Source organism: Mus musculus, chromosome 10 (assembly GCF_000001635.26).
Source record: "Mus musculus strain C57BL/6J chromosome 10, GRCm38.p6 C57BL/6J".
Classification (NCBI taxonomy): Eukaryota; Metazoa; Chordata; class Mammalia; order Rodentia; family Muridae; genus Mus; species Mus musculus.
In genome coordinates, this window is record NC_000076.6 from 77,249,705 (window position 1) to 77,270,852 (window position 21,148).

General features: G+C 52.8%; 1 protein-coding gene and 2 long non-coding RNA genes across 5 annotated transcripts; 1 reads left to right on the top strand and 2 right to left on the bottom strand.

The window, feature by feature from the left end:
- Nucleotides 1–1,151: 1,151 nt before the first annotated feature.
- Gm40703 lies at nt 1,152–3,520 on the bottom strand. The gene is made up of 2 exons (XR_871845.2): nt 2,084–3,520; nt 1,152–1,909 (listed from the first exon to the last, which is right to left on the bottom strand). It is a non-coding gene; the product is annotated as a predicted gene, 40703 (long non-coding RNA).
- Nucleotides 3,521–8,060: 4,540 nt separating this feature from the next.
- On the bottom strand, nt 8,061–9,519 carry Gm10941 (predicted gene 10941). Its single transcript, NR_026944.1, has 2 exons — nt 9,023–9,519; nt 8,061–8,282 (listed from the first exon to the last, which is right to left on the bottom strand). It is a non-coding gene; the product is annotated as a predicted gene 10941 (long non-coding RNA).
- On the top strand, nt 9,377–19,882 carry Pofut2 (protein O-fucosyltransferase 2). 3 transcript variants are annotated; one of them, XR_380457.4, is made up of 9 exons: nt 9,377–9,749; nt 10,870–11,120; nt 12,733–12,877; nt 13,561–13,671; nt 15,252–15,318; nt 16,132–16,328; nt 17,209–17,389; nt 17,480–17,603; nt 18,823–19,871. XR_380457.4 is itself a non-coding variant. In NM_030262.3 (9 exons), exons 1-9 carry the CDS (start codon nt 9,619–9,621, stop codon nt 18,974–18,976), a joined length of 1,290 nt encoding a protein of 429 aa, NP_084538.2. In that variant the 5' UTR covers nt 9,596–9,618; the 3' UTR covers nt 18,977–19,882. The 3 variants fall into 3 exon arrangements, 1 of the variants encoding a protein (NP_084538.2); XR_001779639.2 differs by having other exon boundaries at nt 16,132–16,257; nt 17,461–17,603; NM_030262.3 differs by having other exon boundaries at nt 9,596–9,749; nt 16,132–16,257; nt 18,823–19,882.
- Nucleotides 19,883–21,148: the final 1,266 nt, after the last annotated feature.

The window sequence follows — 21,148 nt, forward strand, 5'->3', positions numbered from 1 at the left end:
GAGGCCAGACATAGAGCCAAGTGCACAGGGGGCTCAACTGTGCTCTGAAGGGAGCATGTGGAGTCAAGAGGGACATGGGCAGACTAGGAAGGTGGAAGTGGCTTCCTGAGATGGCCCCTTCTTGTTCCTAGAAGAAAAAAAATTAGAAGAAAACCATTAGGAAGGCATAGGGGTGGGTATCTAAACCGGACCAACAGGGCTCCACGTGGGGGCCCAAGCCAGGGTCTGTTGAATGGATGTCCAGCCTAAGGCTTTTCCCATCCCTAATTGTGAATTGGCTACTTTCTGTTTCTCTGCAGCTGGGTCTTGTCTTTTCCATTTGTTCAAGAGAGGAACCAAACCCTAGACAATTATTAGCTCCACTGTTACACTTCAGTGGTGCTTTAGGGGATGGGTAGAGATAAGGCTCAGTTGGTAGGGTACTCGCCTAGCATGCATAAGGCCCTGGGTTCGATCCCCTGTACCATGGAAACTGGGCATGGTGGCGTGCCCCTGTTATCCCAGTATTTCAGAGGCGAGAGGATCAGAAATTCAGGGTCACCCTCAGCTACACTAGTTGCTGAAGGCCAGCTTGGGGTACATGAGACACTGTCTGAAACAAACAAAAAGAACAAGTTTTCCAATAAATGTGGCACTGGCTGTTCTTGAAAGAAGAATATAAAACTCGCCTCACACAGCTCTAAGGGTAAATGAAGGGCATCTTCTGGACCATGGGCGCTTCTTGTTTGTAATCTCTAACACACACACACACACACACACACACACAGAGAGAGAGAGAGAGAGAGAGAGAGAGAGAGAGAGAGAGAGAGAGAGATTGATTCTGGGTGGGATGCATCTGCTACCCAGGCCAGCAACTGTTTATGAGATCCCAGGACAGTAGGGGTGTGACCATCCTTTTTCCTTGGCTGAGACATGCACTGCTCCAGCATCAGCAGACAACATCAAGACAGATCATGTGGAGCAGAGCGGTGTCTGAGCCAACCCCTGTTGGGTTCGAGACCACAGACAAGCTTAAAACCAGGTAGACAACTCACATCTGTGACTGGTGCCCCCAGAGCCCCACCTGACCACTGCCAACACTTGCTGTGTCAGTCCTGTGGCTCCTACAGAAGACTCCACCACATATGCCCATCGACTACAGACCACAGCTCTCCATCCACAGTCTTATTTCATGGTCAGCTCTATGAAATTGGGAAGTTGTCACTTAGATGACCCTGAGACCCAAGCTGGACAGATGCAGAGCCCAGTCCTTCTGAGTCCCCAGCCAGGCCTGCATTCTGAGTTGGCTACAGTCTGCGTAGGTTTGAGCATTGACTCCGGAACTCTGGGGACAGGGGGACATGCACGGCTCCCTATGTTTGTGTTCCCCTGTTTGCCAATGTTTGGATTTCAGATAGGAGGCTTCAGGTTTTAAAGTCTGTCCCCTCCCCGACTCCTGGATCTTTCAGAAAGAGAGAGAGGAGCTTAGCAATGCTGCTTAAGGCTCTGCCGCCTTTGTAGCACCTGCAGCCTCCAGCTACAGAGCGTCCAGGTTGCGTACAACTGTGATTCTGCAATAAAACTAGAGGTTTCTTATGAATCAGAAAAGGTCCACTGGGCCTCATTCCAAGGAAGCCCGGCCTCCACCCGCTCTGCCTGCATCTCCCTGCATCGCCACCGAGGGGAAGAAGACTGTCCTTGAGCCCAGTCCTGCAAACACAGCGAGCAGCTTGTTTAAATAAGGCAAATTGCGCACGTTGTGACATTTGCCCGTGTTTGGATCCCAGATCCGGTGGGGTGGATTCTCACGGCCCTGAGCAACTCCAATCTTCCCCAGGAAAGTGGGCTCCACGCATCAGCTCCTGGAGAGTACACCACGGGAAGGCTAGATTTCCTCCGTGGGAAACGCTGTCCCCATGGCTTGCTCCAGCTGTGCTGAGGGAGAGACCCCCAGGATAAGAGGTAACCCCAAGTGCAGGGGAACCCCTGGATCTACGGGCATAGCTATTCACATTAGTCCAGTCCTCCAGGGTCTACCCTGCAGCACAAATCCACATTCCATGCTGCACCTTGGCCAGTCCCCTCCCCCCACTCCCAACGGAACCTCATGCCTGGTCACATTTGATGGCTTAGTTCCACGGGCACTCCTCGGCTGTAGAGCAGGCTGCGCCATCTCTGAGGGCTCCCTTTGCAGACAGTCCCAAGCTCCTTTGAGAAACCCATCGGAGAATGGCCTTTAGCCATAGATACAAAAACCGGAACTCCCTGCCCGGCTGGTGACTCACACACGAGTCACCTCCCTGCACATTTCCAGGGACAAAGCCAGGATTTTATTACCACGGAATGATGGTGAGCGAGAGGGTGGAATTCCACACAAAAGCCCCAAACTTCAACATGTGAATCCTGGTAACTGACTCAGTAAATAGAAAAGTCGGGCTGGGATGTGCATGTCTGTGCCCCAAGACACCAGTTCCCAGTGTCTGGACTCCTGGTCTGTGGCCAGCCTATTGCTCCCACCATCTGGCTCCCTTTGGTGGCCTCTATGGGCAGCGGTTCAACTCTTGACCTACTTCATAACTGTGGTGTGGTCTCAAGGGCTATCATGCAGTTCCTAAGATACTTTCCCACCCTCTGCCCTGGCCCATGGTGGCTACCAGTTTGCCCCTACTGTATACCTCTCCGCCCATTCTATAGTCCCCGCTGGGTGTCTATGCATGTGGCTTCTACTTCGTCACATGACTGCATAGCTGTCCCCAAGCAGGGCAGGGAGCCAGCTCCTTTCGCGGTGCCTCTCCCGACTTGTTCCCACATCCCTATCCCTGCACTACGGGGCCCCAACTTCCACAGGGGTCTGTCTGTTTCAAAGGAGAACCTCCTTGCTCCTGAGGGCAGCAGGCCCAGGACCTTTCCCACCTCAAGACACTGTTCTCTCAAGGGAATGGGACATTTTTCTGATACCTGATGGGGACAGATAAAGCCTTGAGTGCGCGTGTGTGTGTATGTGTGTCTGTCTGTCTGTGTATAAAACTTTGGACATTTCTAAGTGTGGCCCTGTGAACTACAAGATATACCTAGGCTGAGATCAAATAGGGCTTTTTCTCTCCTCTAGTGAGGATCTTAGCCTTATCTTTGTAGGTGACTTCAGTTGTCAGGCACCAGCTGCATGGAGGACCAAAGCCTGATCTTGGAGGAGTTCTCTAGGAACAAGACCGGGTGGTCTGTACCCCTTTTGTCTACTTCTGGGCTCAGCCCTGGTCTGACCACCCACTCTTCCCATTGTGTCTGCTAGGTCTGCTAGTATTTCCCACCTCCGGCAGGAACTTCTAGAGAAAGGCTCTCTCTCGCCCTCTTGTGGTTGCATGAGGTACAGCAGAATTCCAGTGCACTCTCGGCTCCCCAGACAACCATAAGTTACCTTCTCTGTAGACAGGGATAGAAGCAGGCAGCTTCCAGCTGCTCCTTCCTGGGGCTTTTCCTGGTTTTTGTGGTTAAGTGGGTTTTGTTTGTTTTGTTTTGCTTTGCTTTGCTTTGCTTTGCTTTGCTTTGCTTTGCTTTGCTTTGCTTTGCTTTGCTTTGCTTTGCTTTGCTTTGCTTTGAGACAGGGTCTCACACATCCCCAGGCTGGCCTGTAACTCATTATATAGCCAAGGGTGACCTTGAACTTCTGATCCTCCTGCTTCAGGCTCCAATGTGTTAGGGTTACAAGCGTGCTCCATCACACCCTGTCTTCTGCAGCCCCAGGGACGGAACCCAGACCTCAAGAATGCTTAGGTGGAGAACATACATCTAGTTTTCCCACTGTGTACGTGAGGGTGAGGATTAGATAATAAGCCATCAAGGTTCACATATGAAAATACTAGCTTGCAGAGTTCCGGTGGATGCCCTTCTTCACCTGGCCTACATCTAAGCCACTGAGCATGTGTGAGAAAGACAAATCCAGAGAAGGGAGAGATGCAGACGAATGGACAGATTGACAGGCGCTATGTAAAGAGCCTACAAAGAATCATGGGCCTGTCTTCTGGCTACTGTTGCTATGATAAAACACCGTGAACAAAAGCAATTTGGGAAGGAAAGGGTTTACTGGCTTACTCTCCCCATCTCTGCTCATCATTGAAGGCAGGCATGGCAGGAACTCAAGCAGGGCAGGAGCCTGGAGGCAGGACTTGATGCGACACCAGTGAAGTGCTGCTTAATGGCTTGTTCCTTGTTACTTGCTCAGCCTGCTTTCTTATAGAACCCAGGACCACCAGCCCAGGGAGAGAAGCATCCACAATGGGCTGGGCTCACCCCCACCCCCATCAATCACTAAATAATAAAATGCTCTATTAGTGAGCACAGGCTTTTCCAGGTCTTTCCTCAGCTCCCTAGCCTGCTTCCTGTATTGGGAGTACTTTTTCCTTTCTTTCTCTTCCTTCCTTTCTTTCTTTCTTTCTTTCTTTCTTTCTTTCTTTCTTTCTTTCTTTCTTTCTTTCTTTCCTTCCTTCCTTCCTTCCTTCTTTCTTTCTTTCTTCTTCTTTCTCTTTCTTTCTTTCTCTTTCTTTCTTTCTTTCTCTTTCTTTCTTTCTTTCTTTCTTTCTTTCTTTCTTTCTTTCTTTCTTTCTTTCTTTCCTTCCTTCCTTTCCTTCCTTCTTTCTTTTCTTCCTTCCTTTCTTTCAAGAATTATTTATTCATTGTGTCTATGAATACATTGTTCTATCTTCAGACATACCAGATCCCATTACAGATGGTTGTGAGCCACCATGTGGTTGCTGACGATTGAACTCAGGACCTCTGGAAGAGCAGTCTTAACCGCTGAGCCACCTTTCTAGCCCCTAGGACACAAGAGTCTGAAATGGGGGTCTGACCTCTGAACTCAGATTCATGTACTAAGCATGTGTTTTCTTTCCCTTATCTCTTTTCCAAATTCCAGTCAAAAGCCTAAGCCTGCTTTCGCTAACACCCTGGCCTTTCTTCCTCTCTTTGAAGCCCCCACCCTCTTTTCCAGCATGTAGGCGCTTGCCAAACCTCCAGTGCAGAAGACACGGCTTTCTCTCTCTCTTCTTCATCTCCCTCCTCTGGGAAGCTGCCAAGACTTTAAGCTTACCTGCCCTGTTATTTTTCTCCAACCCCAATAAAAATCAGTCTCAGGCTTCTTTTAAAACTTGTGTTAGCACGACGAAGAACTCAAAAGGGGACCTCCGTTTCCCCTACAACACCTGGGCTTTCTGCCTCAATGAATACTCGAGATTTCTCAAGGGCATAGTCCAGGAAGCTCAATAAACAAGTCCCAGGGCAGGGGAGGCCGGGGATCATAAAGAAAGGGGGGAAATGGAGGCACATACCAACATGGGGAGTCTCTACATGCTCCCCCTGTTCTGGGAAGAAACAGGGGCAGGAGCACAGAGGCTCCCTGGCTGGGCAAGGCAGGGCCAGGCTAGCTGCCCCAGAATCATAGGACTTTGGAGTGGACTCTGTCGGTGGTGAGGTAGGGCCCATGGCCTCCAGGCTCTCAGCACATACATGGCTATCTCTCAGAAGAGGGTCTCATGAGCCACCCACAATAATGATGAAGGACTCCACTAGGCATGGGAATGGGTCCTTGGGTGGAACCAGTTAGCCAGGATTCCCAAGTATTAGAGGCAGAGGCATTCCCAGTCTGCCTTGCTTGCCAATTGTGGTCAGCCAGGTTCCAAGTTTTGATCTGGGGCACTTCTGTGGCTCTCCTTAAGAGAGATTGGCTTCCATGGGGGTCATTTCCAACCCACCAGTGCCAGGCAGCAGGAAAGTGCACCCCTCAGCCCTAACTCAGCTCTGAGGGCAGTGTCTGTTCTCAGGATCAGTTGCTCCCCTGCAGTGAGTAGGCCCCGATTGAAGAACCTTGAAGTGATCTGTTACCCATGACTGGGTTTCGGTAATTCCAGGTTCTTGGCCTCTTAGTCTGAGAATCAAAATAAAAGCTCACATCGGTTTGTAAAAATAATAATTATTTAAAGCAAAATTTTGCCCATGCGTTCAAATCTAGTTCAGGCCAAATCGGTACTCTTGACTGCCTCATAGGATATGCATTGGAATACATCCAAATAGTGTCTTCATTATTTTTCTTTTGCTGAGATCCGTAACCAAGGCAACTTATAAAAGAAAGAGTCTGTTTGGGGCTTTTGGTCTCACAGGGTTAGACTCCATGACTATCAAGGCAGGGGGGTATGGCAGCAGGCAGGAAGGCATGCGGAGAAAGTAGCTGAGAGCTTACATTTCATCCACAAAGACAAGGCAGAGAGAGGGGCAACTTGAATGGTGTAGGCTTTTGAAACCTCAAAGCCTGTCCCAGCAACACACCTACTTCAACAAGACCACACCTCCCAGTCCTTCACAGTTCTACCAACTGTGGACCAAGTATTACACTGTATGAGCCTATGGGGCCCATTCTCACTCAAACCACCACAAAAAGAAACTGTTGGGGGTGGGGTTGAAAGATGCGTGATTGTCATTGAAAAAAAAAATGTATCCCACTGTTCGGAGTGGGTTGTGTGTATATATAGCCAGATGCTTACGGAGTCTGGGGCTGCTAGGTGCGTCGTTCAGAGAACTGTGTATAAGGACAGTCAGTATATTTGGGAAAAGATGGTAGACTGCCAAGATCATCATTATAAGAGATGAGGTGGGCATGACCCAAACAAAGCACCAAGTCCTTACTGTCCCACAGGTGTGCTTAAGTATCCTGCTCCCCAAACCCCTGCCTGGGACAGAAATGATAGTTCTTAAAGGGTTGAACAAGAGGCACCCCATCCACACAGGAGGTGATGTGTTTATAAAAAGACAAAGAGAAGGAGAATATGTTCTATGGGGTGTAGTCAGGTATGGGGGGAGGGGGTGTCTCAGTGGGTCCATGCAGAGGCATCCCTTCCCCCTGAGGGACCAGCCACACGACCATTTAGTATAGAATAGTTTATTCAGGGCATGGGGAGGGGAGTTAAGGGGGTAGTAGAGGCAGAGAAAGGGAGGGAGGGAGGGAGGGAGGGGGAGAGAGAGAGAGAGAGAGAAAAGAGTGGCTATGAGCATGGGGAGAGAAGGGGGAAGGGAATGGGGAAAGGGGGAGAGCAAGAGAACAAGAGAGGGAGGAGGGGGCAAACAGCCCCTTTTATAGAGGGTCAGGCCTACCTGGCTGTTGCCAGGTAACTGTGGGGAGGAATATACCTGGTTGTTGCCAGGTAACTGTAGGGTGTTTAGACAGTATGCTAACAGGAGGTACAGCCTGCAGTCCTAGAGCTAGCCTCCAGCAGCCCAGCAGTGTTAAGGGCCATGCTGGAAAGTGCCAGGTATCTAGTGCCAGACATCTAGTGAAGCGAGCATAAGCCACATCTACCACTGCTTTTCAACACATTCTGAGCCAGGAGCTCCCGGTAGCTGGGGAGGCTGCTCATGTCCTTTCACACCGGTCTATGTTTCCTAGGTAAACGCAAGGATGGGATAGCTGACTAGACTGATGGTGTAGTCTCAGTTGCACGAGAAGCTGTAAGGCTCCGGGCACCTCCTTCTCCCTGTGTCCTGACTCAGACGATTTGACCAATCTGGGCAGGAGAGCTGCAGCTTTCTCTGCCAGCTTGGATTCAAGTCACAGTCCAAAACACTGAAAGAAACTTGTCCCACATAAAGTCAACAGCACCCCACGCCCCACCCTGGACCACAGGATACACCAGGAAGACCATCCTATACTTCTTGCTCTCTGCCTCAGGAGCACACTGCAGCTCTGCCCTCACTACTTGCTTGCTTGGCGCTTAGCATCACTGACATCCCAGCTGGCTCCTTCTTAGGATGATTTGGAGAATTCTCCAGGGCTACCTACCTCTCCTGCTGTGGCTCTTGGGGCAACTCCAGCCAGGATAAGCCAGAACAGACCAGGAACTGTCCATCAACAGAAACACTTGTCACTCCTACCAGCAGGATGTGGGGATCCTAGTTGTCCCACATCTTTACCAAGGGGCATCTCCCAAGCTCATCATGTTGCCACCCTAGCCTTTCCCGTGCCCATCATGTGTTCATTTGTTCTCCCCGCCCCACACACACACACATTGGGTCATCTACATCTTGAGGTACTCCTGAACTTTTTTTTTTAATTATTTATTTTATGTATGTGAGTACACTATCACTTTCTCCAGACACATCAGAAGAGGGTATGGGATGGTTATGAGCCACCATGTGGTTGCTGAGAATTGAACTCAAGACCTCTGGAAGAGCAGTCAGTGCTCTTAACCGCTGAGCCCTCTCTCCAGCTCCCAAGGTACTCCCGGACTTTAAAGATCTCTCCACGATTGGACACAAGTCCTCTGTTAGGGTAATTAAAAAAATTTATTAATTAAATGTAAGTATACTGTAGCTGTCTTCAGACACCCCCAGAAGAGGGCATCAGATCTCATTACAGATGGTTTTGAGCCACCATGTGGTTGCTGGGATTTGAACTTGGGACCTCCGGAAGAATAGTCAGTGCTCTTAACTGCTGAGCTATCTCTCCAGCCCCTGTTAGGGTAATTATTATAATCTGGGTGCTTTCTCCCAGGCTCTGTCTTTTCTTTTTCCTACCCCTGCCTTTCAAAGACTAGGTTTTGGGGCTGGAGACGTGGCTCAGTAGCTAAGAGCAATGACTGCTCTTCCAGAGGTCCTGAATTCAATTCCCAGCAACCATATGGAGTCTCACAACCATCTGTAATGGGATCTGATGCCCTCTTCTGGTGTGTCTGAGGACAGCCACAATGTACTCATATACATAAAATAAATCTTAAAAAAAAAAGACAAAGACTAGGTTTTACTTTTTGATGAAGCTCAACTATCTCTTTAATGCTATGCTTTCTGGCCACCTGTGACTCTCTTGTTTTTATCAGATATCCGACTGTTACAGCATACAGTAGTAGCGTGCAGAGTATGTGGCTGTCTGCTTCGGAATCTGTATGTAATACTAACTCCATCAGTTAACACCACTTCAATGGGGTCTGTACAAACACTTGGTTCTAGACACTTCCACTGCGATGCAACTTTTAAAAAAGAAAAAAAAAAAGCCACAGTCACTCACAAGTATTTTCAGGAAAGCTCAGAGCTCCGTGGGGCACCTGGTCCTCTGACTCCTAAGCTGCTCGCTGCTCCAGCGCTAGAGCCCTACACGGAACGGAGAGCACCTTCAGGTCCTGCATCCATCCCCACTCCTGGAGGCCAGTGCTCTGTCCTCTGGCTCTGTCCTGCAGGACCAGACCTGCGGCCAGCTCCGCCCACATCCCGGGACCGTACAACACCCGGCAACAGGAATGCCTGGCGTCGTGATGCTCAGCAAGTCCCGGATGAGACCAAGCGAATTCTCTCTGCCCTCGGGACAAATAGCGCACCTCGCAAAGCCGACGACTCTAAGACTCAACCGAGCCAGGCCACCGCAGCGCCCTCAGCTGAAAGTACAACCAGGAGAGCTTGGGAAGGGCGTGACTGCGCTGAGGACACGCCCATTCCCCAGGACCCACCCCTGGTCACGCCCACATACTCCTACTCAGACGAAGAGAGGCGCGTGCGCACCGTGGGTCTGGCCGCGTTGCCGTAGCTACTGGAGACGCGCTCCGTGGGGCGGACAGGCGCACTTCCGGACCGGGGCGCGGCAGCCGGAAGTGCGTGGCCGCCGGGGCCATGGCGGCGCTCAGCGTCGTCTGCCTGCTGCTGGCAGCGGCATCCTGGCGGCCGGTCTCGGCTTCAGGAGAAGAATTCTGGCCTGGCCAGTCGGCGGCGGACATCCTGTCGGGGGCGGCATCCCGCAGACGGTAAGCGCGTCCACGCCGGCCGGGCGGAGCGAGGCATCTGGGACAGGGTCAGCAGCGGGCTGGGGGCAGCGGGACCGGGGCTGCGCACGCAGGCTGCAGGAGCGAAGGCTGCGTGGCGAAGGTCGCCCTGGCCTTGGGCTGAGCTGGCCGTCTACTCCCGAGAGATCGCTACCAGAAGGTCCGGGAGCGTAGGTGGAGCCCGGCTCTGGCCACCTCAGGCACGCTGTCCCGAGGCCGATCTTAAGTTCCAGCGAGACAGAAGTTCGTGTGGGCTGTCGTGGAGATGGCGCTTCTTCCGCGGCCGCTCTTCCCCAAACTGGAGGGAGGGTAAACCAGGGGTCTGGTGCCGACAAACCCAGTGATGACGGGACTGAAGCCTGCCCGCGATTCCGTAGAAAGGAATCTTGCTTTGGCGAAGCCTTAAATAAAGTTTTAGAACCGTTTTCACGGAGGGAGATTCTTCGTCACTTTGACTTTCTCAGATGTCATTAGTGTACTGTGGAGTTTTTCCACCGGCCAGCCAACCGGACCTGTAATATCACAGTGAGGCTTAATCAGAATATTATCATCCTATCCTTTTCACTGTTTTTATTTTGAAAATGCATATTTTTCATTTAAAATAATCTTTGTTAATATAACGAGACTGTTGTTATTTTTCAGTGAATGGATGAATACTTCTAGCTTTAGCTTCCAACACAGGAACTGTCAGTAGATTTAATTTATAAACCAGATTTGTCCAACCTGTGCCCATTGACCACATACATCTCAGAATAGCGATGAATTATTGATGACAGACAGCGTCATGCCTCATTGTCAAAGGTTTGGCCCCCCCTGAGTAAACAACTGGCCTTTGGGCATCTCATTAATTTTGTTCAGACTGTGAAGGAGTCAAGGAGTCTTTGGATGAGACACTGTGGGAATGGCTGTGAAACCGATTCTCAGGCTCAGCCGCTGAGGTTCCGTTTACATTCTGATTTGTCAGAGAGTGTGAATCTGCTGTTGGCACTTATGAGCTCTGCTGGTCATTGTATAGTCACTGCCCTCTCTGTAAGCCGGGTGTGGGTGCCCCATGAAGATTCCCCACAGTTCACACACGGCCTATGTCTTGCTCCCTTCTCAGGTACCTCCTGTATGATGTCAACCCCCCAGAAGGCTTCAATCTCCGCAGGGATGTCTATATCCGGGTGGCATCCTTGCTGAAGACGCTGTTGAAGACTGAAGAGTGGGTGCTAGTCCTGCCCCCGTGGGGCCGCCTCTACCACTGGCAAAGCCCTGACATCCACCAGGTCCGGATTCCCTGGTCCGAGTTTTTTGACCTCCCGAGTCTCAATAAAAACATCCCCGTTATAGAGTATGAGCAGTTCATTGCAGGTGAGGCGGGCATCAGTCTGGGAGGCTTTTCTGATGTGGACAGCTGGCTGCCCGGTCCAGCCTGCCCTGGCACGTTCCACTCGGTCCTTCTGGTAGTGCTTGCTTTGCTTCCGTGCTTTCTCTAGGGAAGGGGGTCTGAGCAGCTGTGGCAGGTGTGGTCAGTGCTGACGAGAAAGCAGCTGAAACCATCTTAACCAAGAGATGCACACCAGTGTGTGCATCTTGTGGGGTCACACCAGGGTGCTGAGTGGTCTGTGAAGAGGCCTTTGGCCTGACCTCGCCCTGCTTCCACTTTTTGAGAGGACCCATGTTTTCCTGAGCACAGAGGTGTTTAGAGTTGAGCGTAGCTTTGGTTGGAAGACAGATCCTTTTTTCTCTGCTGCACTGGAGGCCCCGGGGAAGGAAGTGGTTCATTTAGAGCCTGGCTGGTACCCATGATGTACATGAGATTCTTATTCCACCACGACCTCCGCCCCTGCCCGGGACTGCTGCCCCAGGAGGATCTGCTTCCAGAATGTTCTCTACCCCGATGATCACATCACTGTCGAAAGTTCTGTATTATAGTCGGTCCTAGGAACACAAGAAGCATTTTTTTCTTACTTTTCATTCAGGCTAAAGATGTAAAAGTAAGAGCATTGTAAGTGCCTGCTTAGAACACAGCCTTTCCTGGCCCAGCTCATAGACTTGCTTGGGGGTCCTGGGAAACGAGTGGGGGTTGGGTTTTTAGGGTGCATAGCCTGACCTTTGCCTGAGCTTCAGTCTCAGGTGCCTGGAGATGCTTTTGGGGCCTCTCTGTGGAGCAAGGTTAGGGGATTTCTCACTGCGGGGCAGGCGTAGATGAGGCCCCCACCATTTGGTATGGCATCAGGAGGCATAAGGCTGAATCTCCCTATTGCCACCGAACCTCCCTCCAGCTGAAGCTGGAGTAGGTCTGGGGAAGCCCACAGAGAAAGATGGTGCCTGTGCCATGGGCCTCCTGGGAGAACAGAGTGGCTTTACCCACTTGCCGAGCAGAACGCTAGGGTAAAGCTGTGCTGGGGCCAGCCCAGCACTTCATGAGTGATCAGTGTGAGGGGAGCCGCTTTAGCTTGGGCCACGGGCCCATCAGCCATGCGCAGACCTCACGCAGTGTGGATCTAAAGACACATCAATTGACTTTGCTGCTCAACATGACTGGGGTCATTCTCTGCACAAAGCCTCATTGGTACTTTGGGTACAGTTGGGGGTTAAGGGTGAAGCAGACTTGCTGATAGGACATGCTGGGGTCTTGAGGGGTGGAAACAAGCTCTGGAGGGGATATACCAGTCCAGTGAACGTATGCTGGCAGACAGCACAAAGCAGCATACAGGAGGAGGGGCAAGGGTAGTCCTGTCTCAGTGTGTTAGGGTACAGCGAGGAAAAGCAGATGACAGGGAAAGGCCAAAGAGACCTCAGAGTCCCCTTGTGGGTCCCAGGTCCGCACGCTCATAGCAGTGATTCTACTCTGGAAGAGTTTCCGAGCCTCTGTGGGCTAAGGAGGCCTCAAAGAAATGCCATGCTGGTGTGCGGTGCGCAGCCACACTCGCAGCTGTGGTCGCTGTCGTGTGGCACGTTGTCCGGGGGTCTCTTTCAGAGTCCGGCGGGCCCTTTATCGACCAGGTGTACGTCCTACAAGGTTACGCCGAGGGCTGGAAGGAGGGCACCTGGGAGGAGAAGGTGGACGCACGGCCCTGTATTGACCCTCTGCTGTACTCGCAGGACAAGCATGAGTATTACAGGTAGCACTGTGGGCACAGACCTCCTCCCCCCACGGTTCACAGAGACCAGCTACCCCTGAGCCCCAGTACATTAGATCACCTCACATTGTTAGACAGGCTCGGCCAGTTTTAAAAACGCATCCCTAGGATACCCCTCTCCTTTTTACACTTAGCTTTTGTGGTACTGGGGGTTGCACCTGGGGTCCTGTGCAGGCCGAGCAGGCCCTCTCCCACTTGAGCTACGCCTCCCTGGTTTCTTCCTGTTCTAACACAGGTCTCACTACTTACCCCAGTGCAGTCTTTGGCTTTCAGTCTTCCTGCCTTAGCCTCCGAAGGACTGAGCTTACAGCCATGCACCGCCTTGCCCGGCTCCTCTCACCTGTTATGTATACCTGAGCGTGGGCATGCAGGTCTTAGCCGAAAGTTGTCTGAGGTCCTGGCTGTCACTTAGCATCCTCCGTGCGTGAGGAGCTTTTGGAGAGGGGGGCTGTTTAGCCGAGGCGTGGCTTCTGTCAGCTCCCCCTCCACTGCCCATCTCCTGTTAGTGACCTGGGAAGTGTTAAGTTGTATGGGTTTTTCTCAAGAGTTCTTACAAGAACCTGGCCGTCCACAGTGCTGGCCTGTGAGCTGCAGAGCGATGGGGCGGTGTCAGCAGGGCTGTATCCTGGTTGAGAGCTGACAGATGGCCGGGCTCTGTTTTCCAGAGGCTGGTTTTGGGGCTACGAAGAAACACGGGGTCTGAATGTCTCCTGCCTGTCCGTCCAGGGGTCGGCTTCCATCGTCGCGCCTGTCCTCTTAAAAAACACATCTGCTCGGTAAGTGCCCAGGCCTTCCACTGGGATTGCAATGTTCATCACCTTCCAGATACCCCCACCAGGCCCCTCCCTGCACTCCAGAGGTCTGTGGGATGCCCACGTCCACATCGGCGGCTCTAGGCTAAGGAAGCTGTGTGTCTGAGAAGAACCCCAGAGAGACTCCAGGCTGGGGTTGTCTCCTGTGCTCTGGCATGGTGGGTGTGGTCTGCCCTCTCCTGAACTCCCTGCTCAGTAAAGTAATTACTGCTGTTCACCTCCTGTGCCCTGAGTGGCCGCTGCAGAGATGGGAGATAGGACATACTTGTGGCTTCTTCCTTCTGCATTCCTTTTTGGGGTGCTGTGAGGATCCTAGCCCGCTGTGAATGTGTGTGTGTAGGGGGGGGCTGTGAAGAGGTGACTGTGTGTCCAGTGGAGTGGAGGCATGAACAGTTGTGGGGCTCGGGGGCTTGGCCAGAAGGTGGAATCTGTTGGGCTTGAGCCCCGGAGCTTTTAAAGTATTGCCTCGTGATGTTAGGGTCCTTTCTTTGCTGAGGGCTGGGGATCGTAGAGCACACCCTGTTTCTGGAATCAGGCAGCTGCAGTAGGTAGGAGTAGCTTTTCCTACTCTCACTTGGAAATAGGCATAAGGAAGGAGTCCACCCAGAAATGCAGGTGGGGCAGGCGTAAGAGTCTGTGAGTTTTGTGTCGTCACATCTGGGACAAGTGCCGGGGTGCCATGTCCCAGGAATGTTCTGGCATCCCTGTCTGTCCCTTCAGTTCCCTCAGTGTCTTCAGCAGCTAGCTGTGAGCATCATGCTAGCCCAGGCACTGCAGGCCACACTCCTGCCTTCAGGCTCCATGTCACCTCTAAGGCCTCCCTGGCCGTGATTGTGACTGCAGAACGCCCAGCCTTGGCCTGCTCTCAGCAGCCGGTTGCAGCAGGCCTGGAAACTGCAGCTTCCCTGTCAGTGTTAAACATGCGGTGACAGGTTCCGAGAAAATGTATATTCCGTACACAGATGTATCAGCCTGTTTTGGAAATATTTCCTACCATCCCACCCCGTGTCACCTCAGTGTCAAGTCCTCCACATTCCGCTGTGGGGTTTCATTTTCTGTGGCCCCACCCCCACACGGGAAATCTGTGGTGAGAGGACAGGCTTTGCTCACATCCTCCGTTCTCAGTCCTGTCAGGACAAGATGGTACTATAAGCTTGACACTTGGAGACCCAAAGGGGTGGCCCTCTTCCCTTGAGTGAGGTAGTTGCCTTTGTAACAGACGTACACATGTTCTTGTGCCTCCGTGGGACCCACAGCCGTGTGCCTTGCTCTGCTGTCTGCTAGGTGACAGAGCCTTGGCACACTGGCAGACTGCCCTAGCCCTGTGTTCTGCTAGCGCACTGCTGGGCTTTGTCCTCATGACCCTGGTTTGTCCCTGTTCTGCTCCTCGGAGCTCTGCAGCCACGTGCTGGGTCCCCGACACCCTTGAACTGTCTGTCGGGGTCCAAGGCTTTTCTCGCATTTTGTGTCCTTGGAAAGTACAGATGTCACCGTTTTGATTCTTAGAATCGTTGACGTCTTTTTCTTCCCTTACGTAAATGCAGGTCTGTGATGCTGGACCGAGCTGAGAATCTGCTTCATGACCACTATGGAGGCCGGGAGTACTGGGATGTGAGTACCTCACAGCGGGCCCTCTGCATGTGCTCATGGTTTGGAAACTTAACAGTCAGCAACAGCTTTCAGCTTCCATGACTGAAACCATGGGCAGTGCCCACTGGTTTGCCCTGCCCCGCAGTGAGCTGTCCGCTCTCGCCTCAGGACCCACTGCTGTCTTATGATTCTGTGTTCCAGAAACATAGTGGTCTCCCTTTGCCTCGCCACATCTGTAGGTGGCTGGGACACTTCTCCTTTGGGTTGGGGAAGGGGACATTTTGTGCAGTGAGTCCTAACGCCATGAACCATTTCTGCCTGGAGGGGAGCGGGTAGCCTGCGTGATTCTGCAGACACTGGCTAACCTGGCAGGCGTCGGGTCAGGAGCAATAGCTCCGCTTACAAAGCATTTGGTTTGCAACAGAGACACGGTCATCCAGTTCAGTTTAGTTTAGGAAAAATGAAGCCCAAATCGAGCAGAGCAGAGCATGAAGCTAGGAGCTGGGCAGACACTGAGGTGATGAGGTCACATGATGTTGTTGGCCAAGGGCAGATGGTGCGGGCCAGCCTTGCAGCCTAGACAGTCTTGGCTCTGGGGCTAGCTGGGGTGGCCCTACATGGGCCTTTCCCGATCTCTGGGTGACACCACTGCTGGCTGAGTGGCAAGGAATTAACTAGAGGTCCCCGTAGCCAACCGTGGTGTGGGCAGCAGGAGTTACCTAGGACCTGGTCGGTGGCGCCTGCAGAAAGGAAGGGCAGGTGGTAGACAGTGAAGCTGTGACGGCTCAACCGTCCCAAGGCCCGGTGACACTCAGCTCAGCCCTGTCCGTGCAGACCCGGCGCAGCATGGTGTTTGCAAAGCACTTGCGGGCTGTGGGAGACGAGTTTAGGAGCCAGCACCTCAACTCGACGGATGCCGCTGATAAGATGGCCCCGGAGGAAGACTGGACGAAGATGAAGGTAGCCGCGCTGCTCTTGCCCGAGAAGGAGCTAGGGACGGGGCTCCTCCCTTAAGCTAGCATGTCTGACCTGTGAGTGACACTCATTATCTGACCTGCAAGAGGGCTGGTGGGGGGCTGGGGTGGGGAGGTGGAGGCAAGCTTTGCCAAGTCCTTGTCTTGATGCTGAGTTAGGGTTGTGATTTTTTTTTTTGTAAGTTTTCAGATTTTGCCCAGCATGGTGGCACATGCCTAGGACCGCAGTCTTTAGAGGTGGAAGCAGGAAGGTTGTGGGATCCAGGCTAGCCTGGGCTATGTAGGGAAATCCTGTCTCAGAAAATACAGGCATGAGAGAAAGGAAGGAAAAGAAGGAGCGGGGAACCCCAAAGCAGAAGTGGGCAATGAATGGTGAATCCGTCAGCACTTCCTGCGGCCTCTGCCCGGCAGAGAGGAAGCAGGCCAGCCCATCTGCCTCAGAGCTCCTTCAGGCCTTTGGTCATGCATTGTCCTCTCCTGACCGTGTGTGTACTTCCTCCTCAAAGCTGGGTTTCCTTCATTGTCTTCCCCATGGGCTGGCTGAGCACCGTGGGCCCCTCCCCTGTGACACTGTGACACTGGATGTTAGGACTCCATTGTATCTGCTCTGTGGGCGGTCCCGGCTGGTTCCAGGTGCTGTTGCTTAAGTTGCTTAGATGCTCCTTCCTGGAAAGTATTAAATAGCTTTTCCTTTTCTTTTTCCTAGTGATCAAATTCTGATTCTTATTTTGCCCCGATAAAAGTATTTGTGATAATCATGGTCCTCATGGTCTTCTTGACAAGACATCTGTTTCCCCCAGGAAGTTCTGTGTGAGACTCAGTCAGGCCTCAGCATCAGGAGGGATGCTTTAGAGAGCACGTTCATCCCGCTCTGCGTTTCAGGATACCCAGGTGAACCCTGTTCAGCAATTTTCCAACAGTTGCATGTCTTTTGTAGGTCAAACTGGGCTCAGCACTAGGCGGCCCCTACCTCGGAGTCCACCTGAGAAGGAAGGACTTCATCTGGGGCCACAGGGAGGATGTGCCCAGCCTGGAGGGCGCCGTGAAGAAGATCCGCAGCCTCATGAAGACTCATCAGCTGGACAAGGTGTTCGTGGCCACAGACGCCATCAGGAAGGGTAGGCAGCCCTAAGGCCAGGCCTTCCTCATGCCCCTCCACAGTGTGACCTTCATTCTGGAAGGTCAGTAGCCTCTCCTTTGCCTCGCAGAGCAGGAAGAATTGAGGAAGCTGCTGCCGGAAATGGTGAGGTTTGAGCCCACGTGGGAGGAGCTGGAGCTGTACAAGGACGGAGGCGTCGCCATCATCGATCAGTGGATCTGCGCTCATGCCAGGTGCTTGGGTCCACGCTGCTCTCAGAGGTCCCCGTTGCCCCAGTACTCAGCAGCCAGGGCAGGTGGTTGTGGCCGTCCACTCTCTCTGTCCCCATTTAGAAAGTTTCATTGCTTTCCTCTGTGCTGTACACCGGTCCCGCATCATCCATCTGAGAGAGGCGAACTTCCCGGGCTGCTTGGCCTCCTTGGTGTGTTTGTGCTTCTGAAGTAACCCCGGGCTGCCTGGGGCCAGAGGCCTCTGTGTCACTGCTCCAGGAGACCAGGAGAGCAGCTGGCCTCAGACCATTCTTTTGTGGAGACTCGGGATGGGCTCAGGTTGGAATGTCCTGATTAGAATAGGAACGTCCAACTTCCCCGTAGTTCCAGATGCTGAGGTGCCAGAGTGTGGGCATAGGGCTAGAGGGCTAGTGTGTGCCTGTCTTGCCCGCTGCTTTTCTGCCGTGCTCTGGCCTCCAGGGTCCCCGCTGACACCGTCCCAGCACCAGGGGTAGGCAGGTGAGGGCCTCATCCTTGATCTGCGTGGGTCTAGCTGCTGTCCCCTTCCAGGCATGGCTTGTTTAGTGCGCACGATGGGGAGAGCCAGGCCAGTCTGTCTTTTTTCCCTGTTAATGCTCTCTGAGGAGCTCGGCGCTTGCCCATTCTCTCTGCCTGGAGTTCTTCCCAGGCTCCGCTAGACACAGCTGTCTCAGGAACTAACTGACTGCAACTTCAGCTCGGAAAGGACTTCACACAGCTGATTGTAGTTGCTTCCGCCATCAGCACTGTCTACCCTGATGCTAATGCAGCCTACCCGATGCCTCCATAGGTGTGGCGAGCCTCAGGCCCCAGAGTTTCAGGAGAGTCACATGACATAGCATGCCAGCGTTCCTCTTGAATCAGTTGGCCACTTAAGTGCCATCAGAGGGCCGGGATATAGGAGTCAGGGCTGGCTGCATTGCTGTCACCCCAGGAATCTGAAGGACCTTGGAAAAGGGGGCTCCCTTAGCTATGGCAGCATGCGTGTGGATGGTCCCTGCTGTTGTCAGGGTGCCGAGGTGGACACAAGTCCTTGGTGTTAGTTGAACAGCCAGGTGAAGGTCTGCAAGGCACAGTGGCCACTGAGGTAGGGACTGACCCATGCAGGTGCCAGTGCTGAGGGCCCCAGAGCCTCTGGTGGGTGGGTGTGACCGATGCCTCCACTGCTGGTCCCGGGTAACGTCTCCGTCTCGTTGCTCTGCAGGTTTTTTATTGGCACCTCTGTTTCCACATTTTCCTTTCGGATTCATGAAGAGAGAGAGATCCTGGGGTTGGACCCCAAGACAACATACAACCGGTTTTGTGGAGACCAGGAGAAAGCATGTGAGCAGCCCACACACTGGAAGATTGCGTACTGAGGGCCACCTATCCACCGCCTGCCAATCACTCGGTCACAGGGTCCCAGAGGAGGCCCCCACATGGGAGGCAACACATCTAGAGCCCATGCTCCCACGTGTCCGTGGGCCGACATCTACCTGTGTCTAGGCTCTGCCACCTTCAGGATTCACAACTGTGTCTTCTCTCAGGACCTGAGAACCCACGTCCCCATCACAGATGTCACATGTGTGCTAGTCCAGAAATAGAAGAACATTTGTCAGCTCCGACACAGGCCTCTCAGCCACCTTCCTGAACAAGTTGAGCATGGCCAGCCTGTGGCAATGCCCTCAGGTGTGGATGCGGGCTCCTGAGGTGTTGGGGTGACTGACGACTGAGGTCACTTCACACATGGCCAGCGTGAGCCGACACCAAGCCTTGCCTCAGCCTCCACCTGTGGGGCTCCCACTAATTTCCTCCTGGATGGAACGACTCGGGCACTGTTGTCATCAGAGTGACAGCCCTGGAGCCTTGCCAGTGACTTCCTCGCCTCACATGGACCCCCAGGTTCACTGCACACGCTGAGAAATAGAATTGAGAAGTAAAGGAAATGGCCTTCAAAAGGCCACACCTGAGACCCGCCCCTGCTTTATGACACCCTTCCCTGGGCCTCATGCTGTACCACAGGAGGCAGAGTCAGCACAGCCGTGGCCAGGGCACCCCCAGGTCCCTGACCTGGTACTTAGCAGTGCACCCCTCCCCCCAGTGCTGTGCACTGAGCAGCCCCCACTCAGCTACTGCCAGGTCTCCGTCCCAAGCACCAAGGTAGACTCTGAGCACAGACAGGGCCCCGTGGCCCAGTCAGCTGACCAGCTAGAATCACATATTTATTTTCCATTTGTACATCCAAGCGTATTAATAAAATACTTTTTCAAGAAAGCTGCAGTCCTAGAAATGGTGTCTTTTTAAGTACTTTTGTTTTCTTAGGTCAGGAGCTGTATCCAGTATGTAGACATCTGCAGCTGTGCCTTTTGGGAGAATGAGGGAGTGTGCCAGCTGGCGTGGACCCTTGTGCCTCTGCAGAAGGCAGACTAGCCAGGTGTGACAAGACATCGGTGTGTCCTGGAGCCTAGGGTTTGATTCTGTTTGTGGGGACCAGCATGACCTTGTCACTGTCTAGCACCACCCAGCCCTCTGTCAGGCTGTCTGTCAGGGGAACGCATTCTCCAGCTACAGGAAATCTGGGAATCCCACTTCCAAGGAGATGGCAGTAAACTTGCTGTTTATGCTTCCTAGAGGAGTGGCTGGTCCAGAGCACTTAGTGCAGGGACAGAACCTCCCACTCTAAAGTGGCAGCCAGTGCCAAGAACCAAGAGCACAAGCTGGGGCAATGGAGCATTGTGCTGGGCCAGGTCATCTGAGAGGATGGCGTGAGAGCCGTGTAGCAAGGGTCTATGCCAACATGCTATGTGGCCATTGATGAAGAGCAGCTCAGAGGTTCTGTCCCCATGGCCCACATGAAACAGGTGGTTCAATGACGTAAGCAAAGAGATGAAATCGGTCAATCTTTGAGGCAGGGGATACGGAGCAGCGCCTGGTGCCGTGGGCAGCAGCTTCTCCAGGCAAAGCTGGGCAGCCTTGTGAAGTCTTGAACCAGTCTACTGGTAGCCCGACCAGTTGGAGAGATAGCCATCTGTCACAGGAATATCAGTGAGCCTGCAGCTCAGTTCCATACAACGATGGGTTGCAGTTCACCACGAACAGAGAGAGACAGCTCTAAAACAAATTCCAGAGCCAGCTCTGTCCAGGAGAGCCCAGGACCAGAAGTCCACAGCAGAGAGCAGTTCCAGCTATTCAGAAGGAGGATGGGTCATTTGGGTCAGGGTTGTGTGTGTGTGTGTGTGTGTGTGTGTGTGTGTGTGTGTGACTTGCAATGGCTGCTGGTGCCACGGTACATACCACAGCCCTTTCCTCCCCCAGCTGTCTCTGTGCCAGGATGCTCCCTTTGCCTGGAACTTCTTAACTGTGGACAGTGGAGCCTGCCCTCCAAGTCCCTCTGGTACAGATGACACTAACACGGCAGATATGGCTGGACACACAGACATGTCCTGCTGGGGACTAGCCTACACTCGGCTCTAGCATCTTACACAGCTTTCTTTGTGAAATTTCAGTGACCTGGCTATGATGGCTTACAACTCTCCCATCATCCTCTCTTC

Bases quoted from the DNA above. Each gene is read 5' to 3' on its own strand.
- Pofut2 (NM_030262.3), top strand. From the start codon at position 9,619: ATGGCGGCGCTCAGCGTCGTCTGCCTGCTGCTGGCAGCGGCATCCTGG. The intron at 12,878-13,560 runs GTAGCACTGTGG...TCTGTTTTCCAG, and splicing joins GACAAGCATGAGTATTACAG to AGGCTGGTTTTGGGGCTACG. The intron at 13,672-15,251 runs GTAAGTGCCCAG...ACGTAAATGCAG, and splicing joins TTAAAAAACACATCTGCTCG to GTCTGTGATGCTGGACCGAG.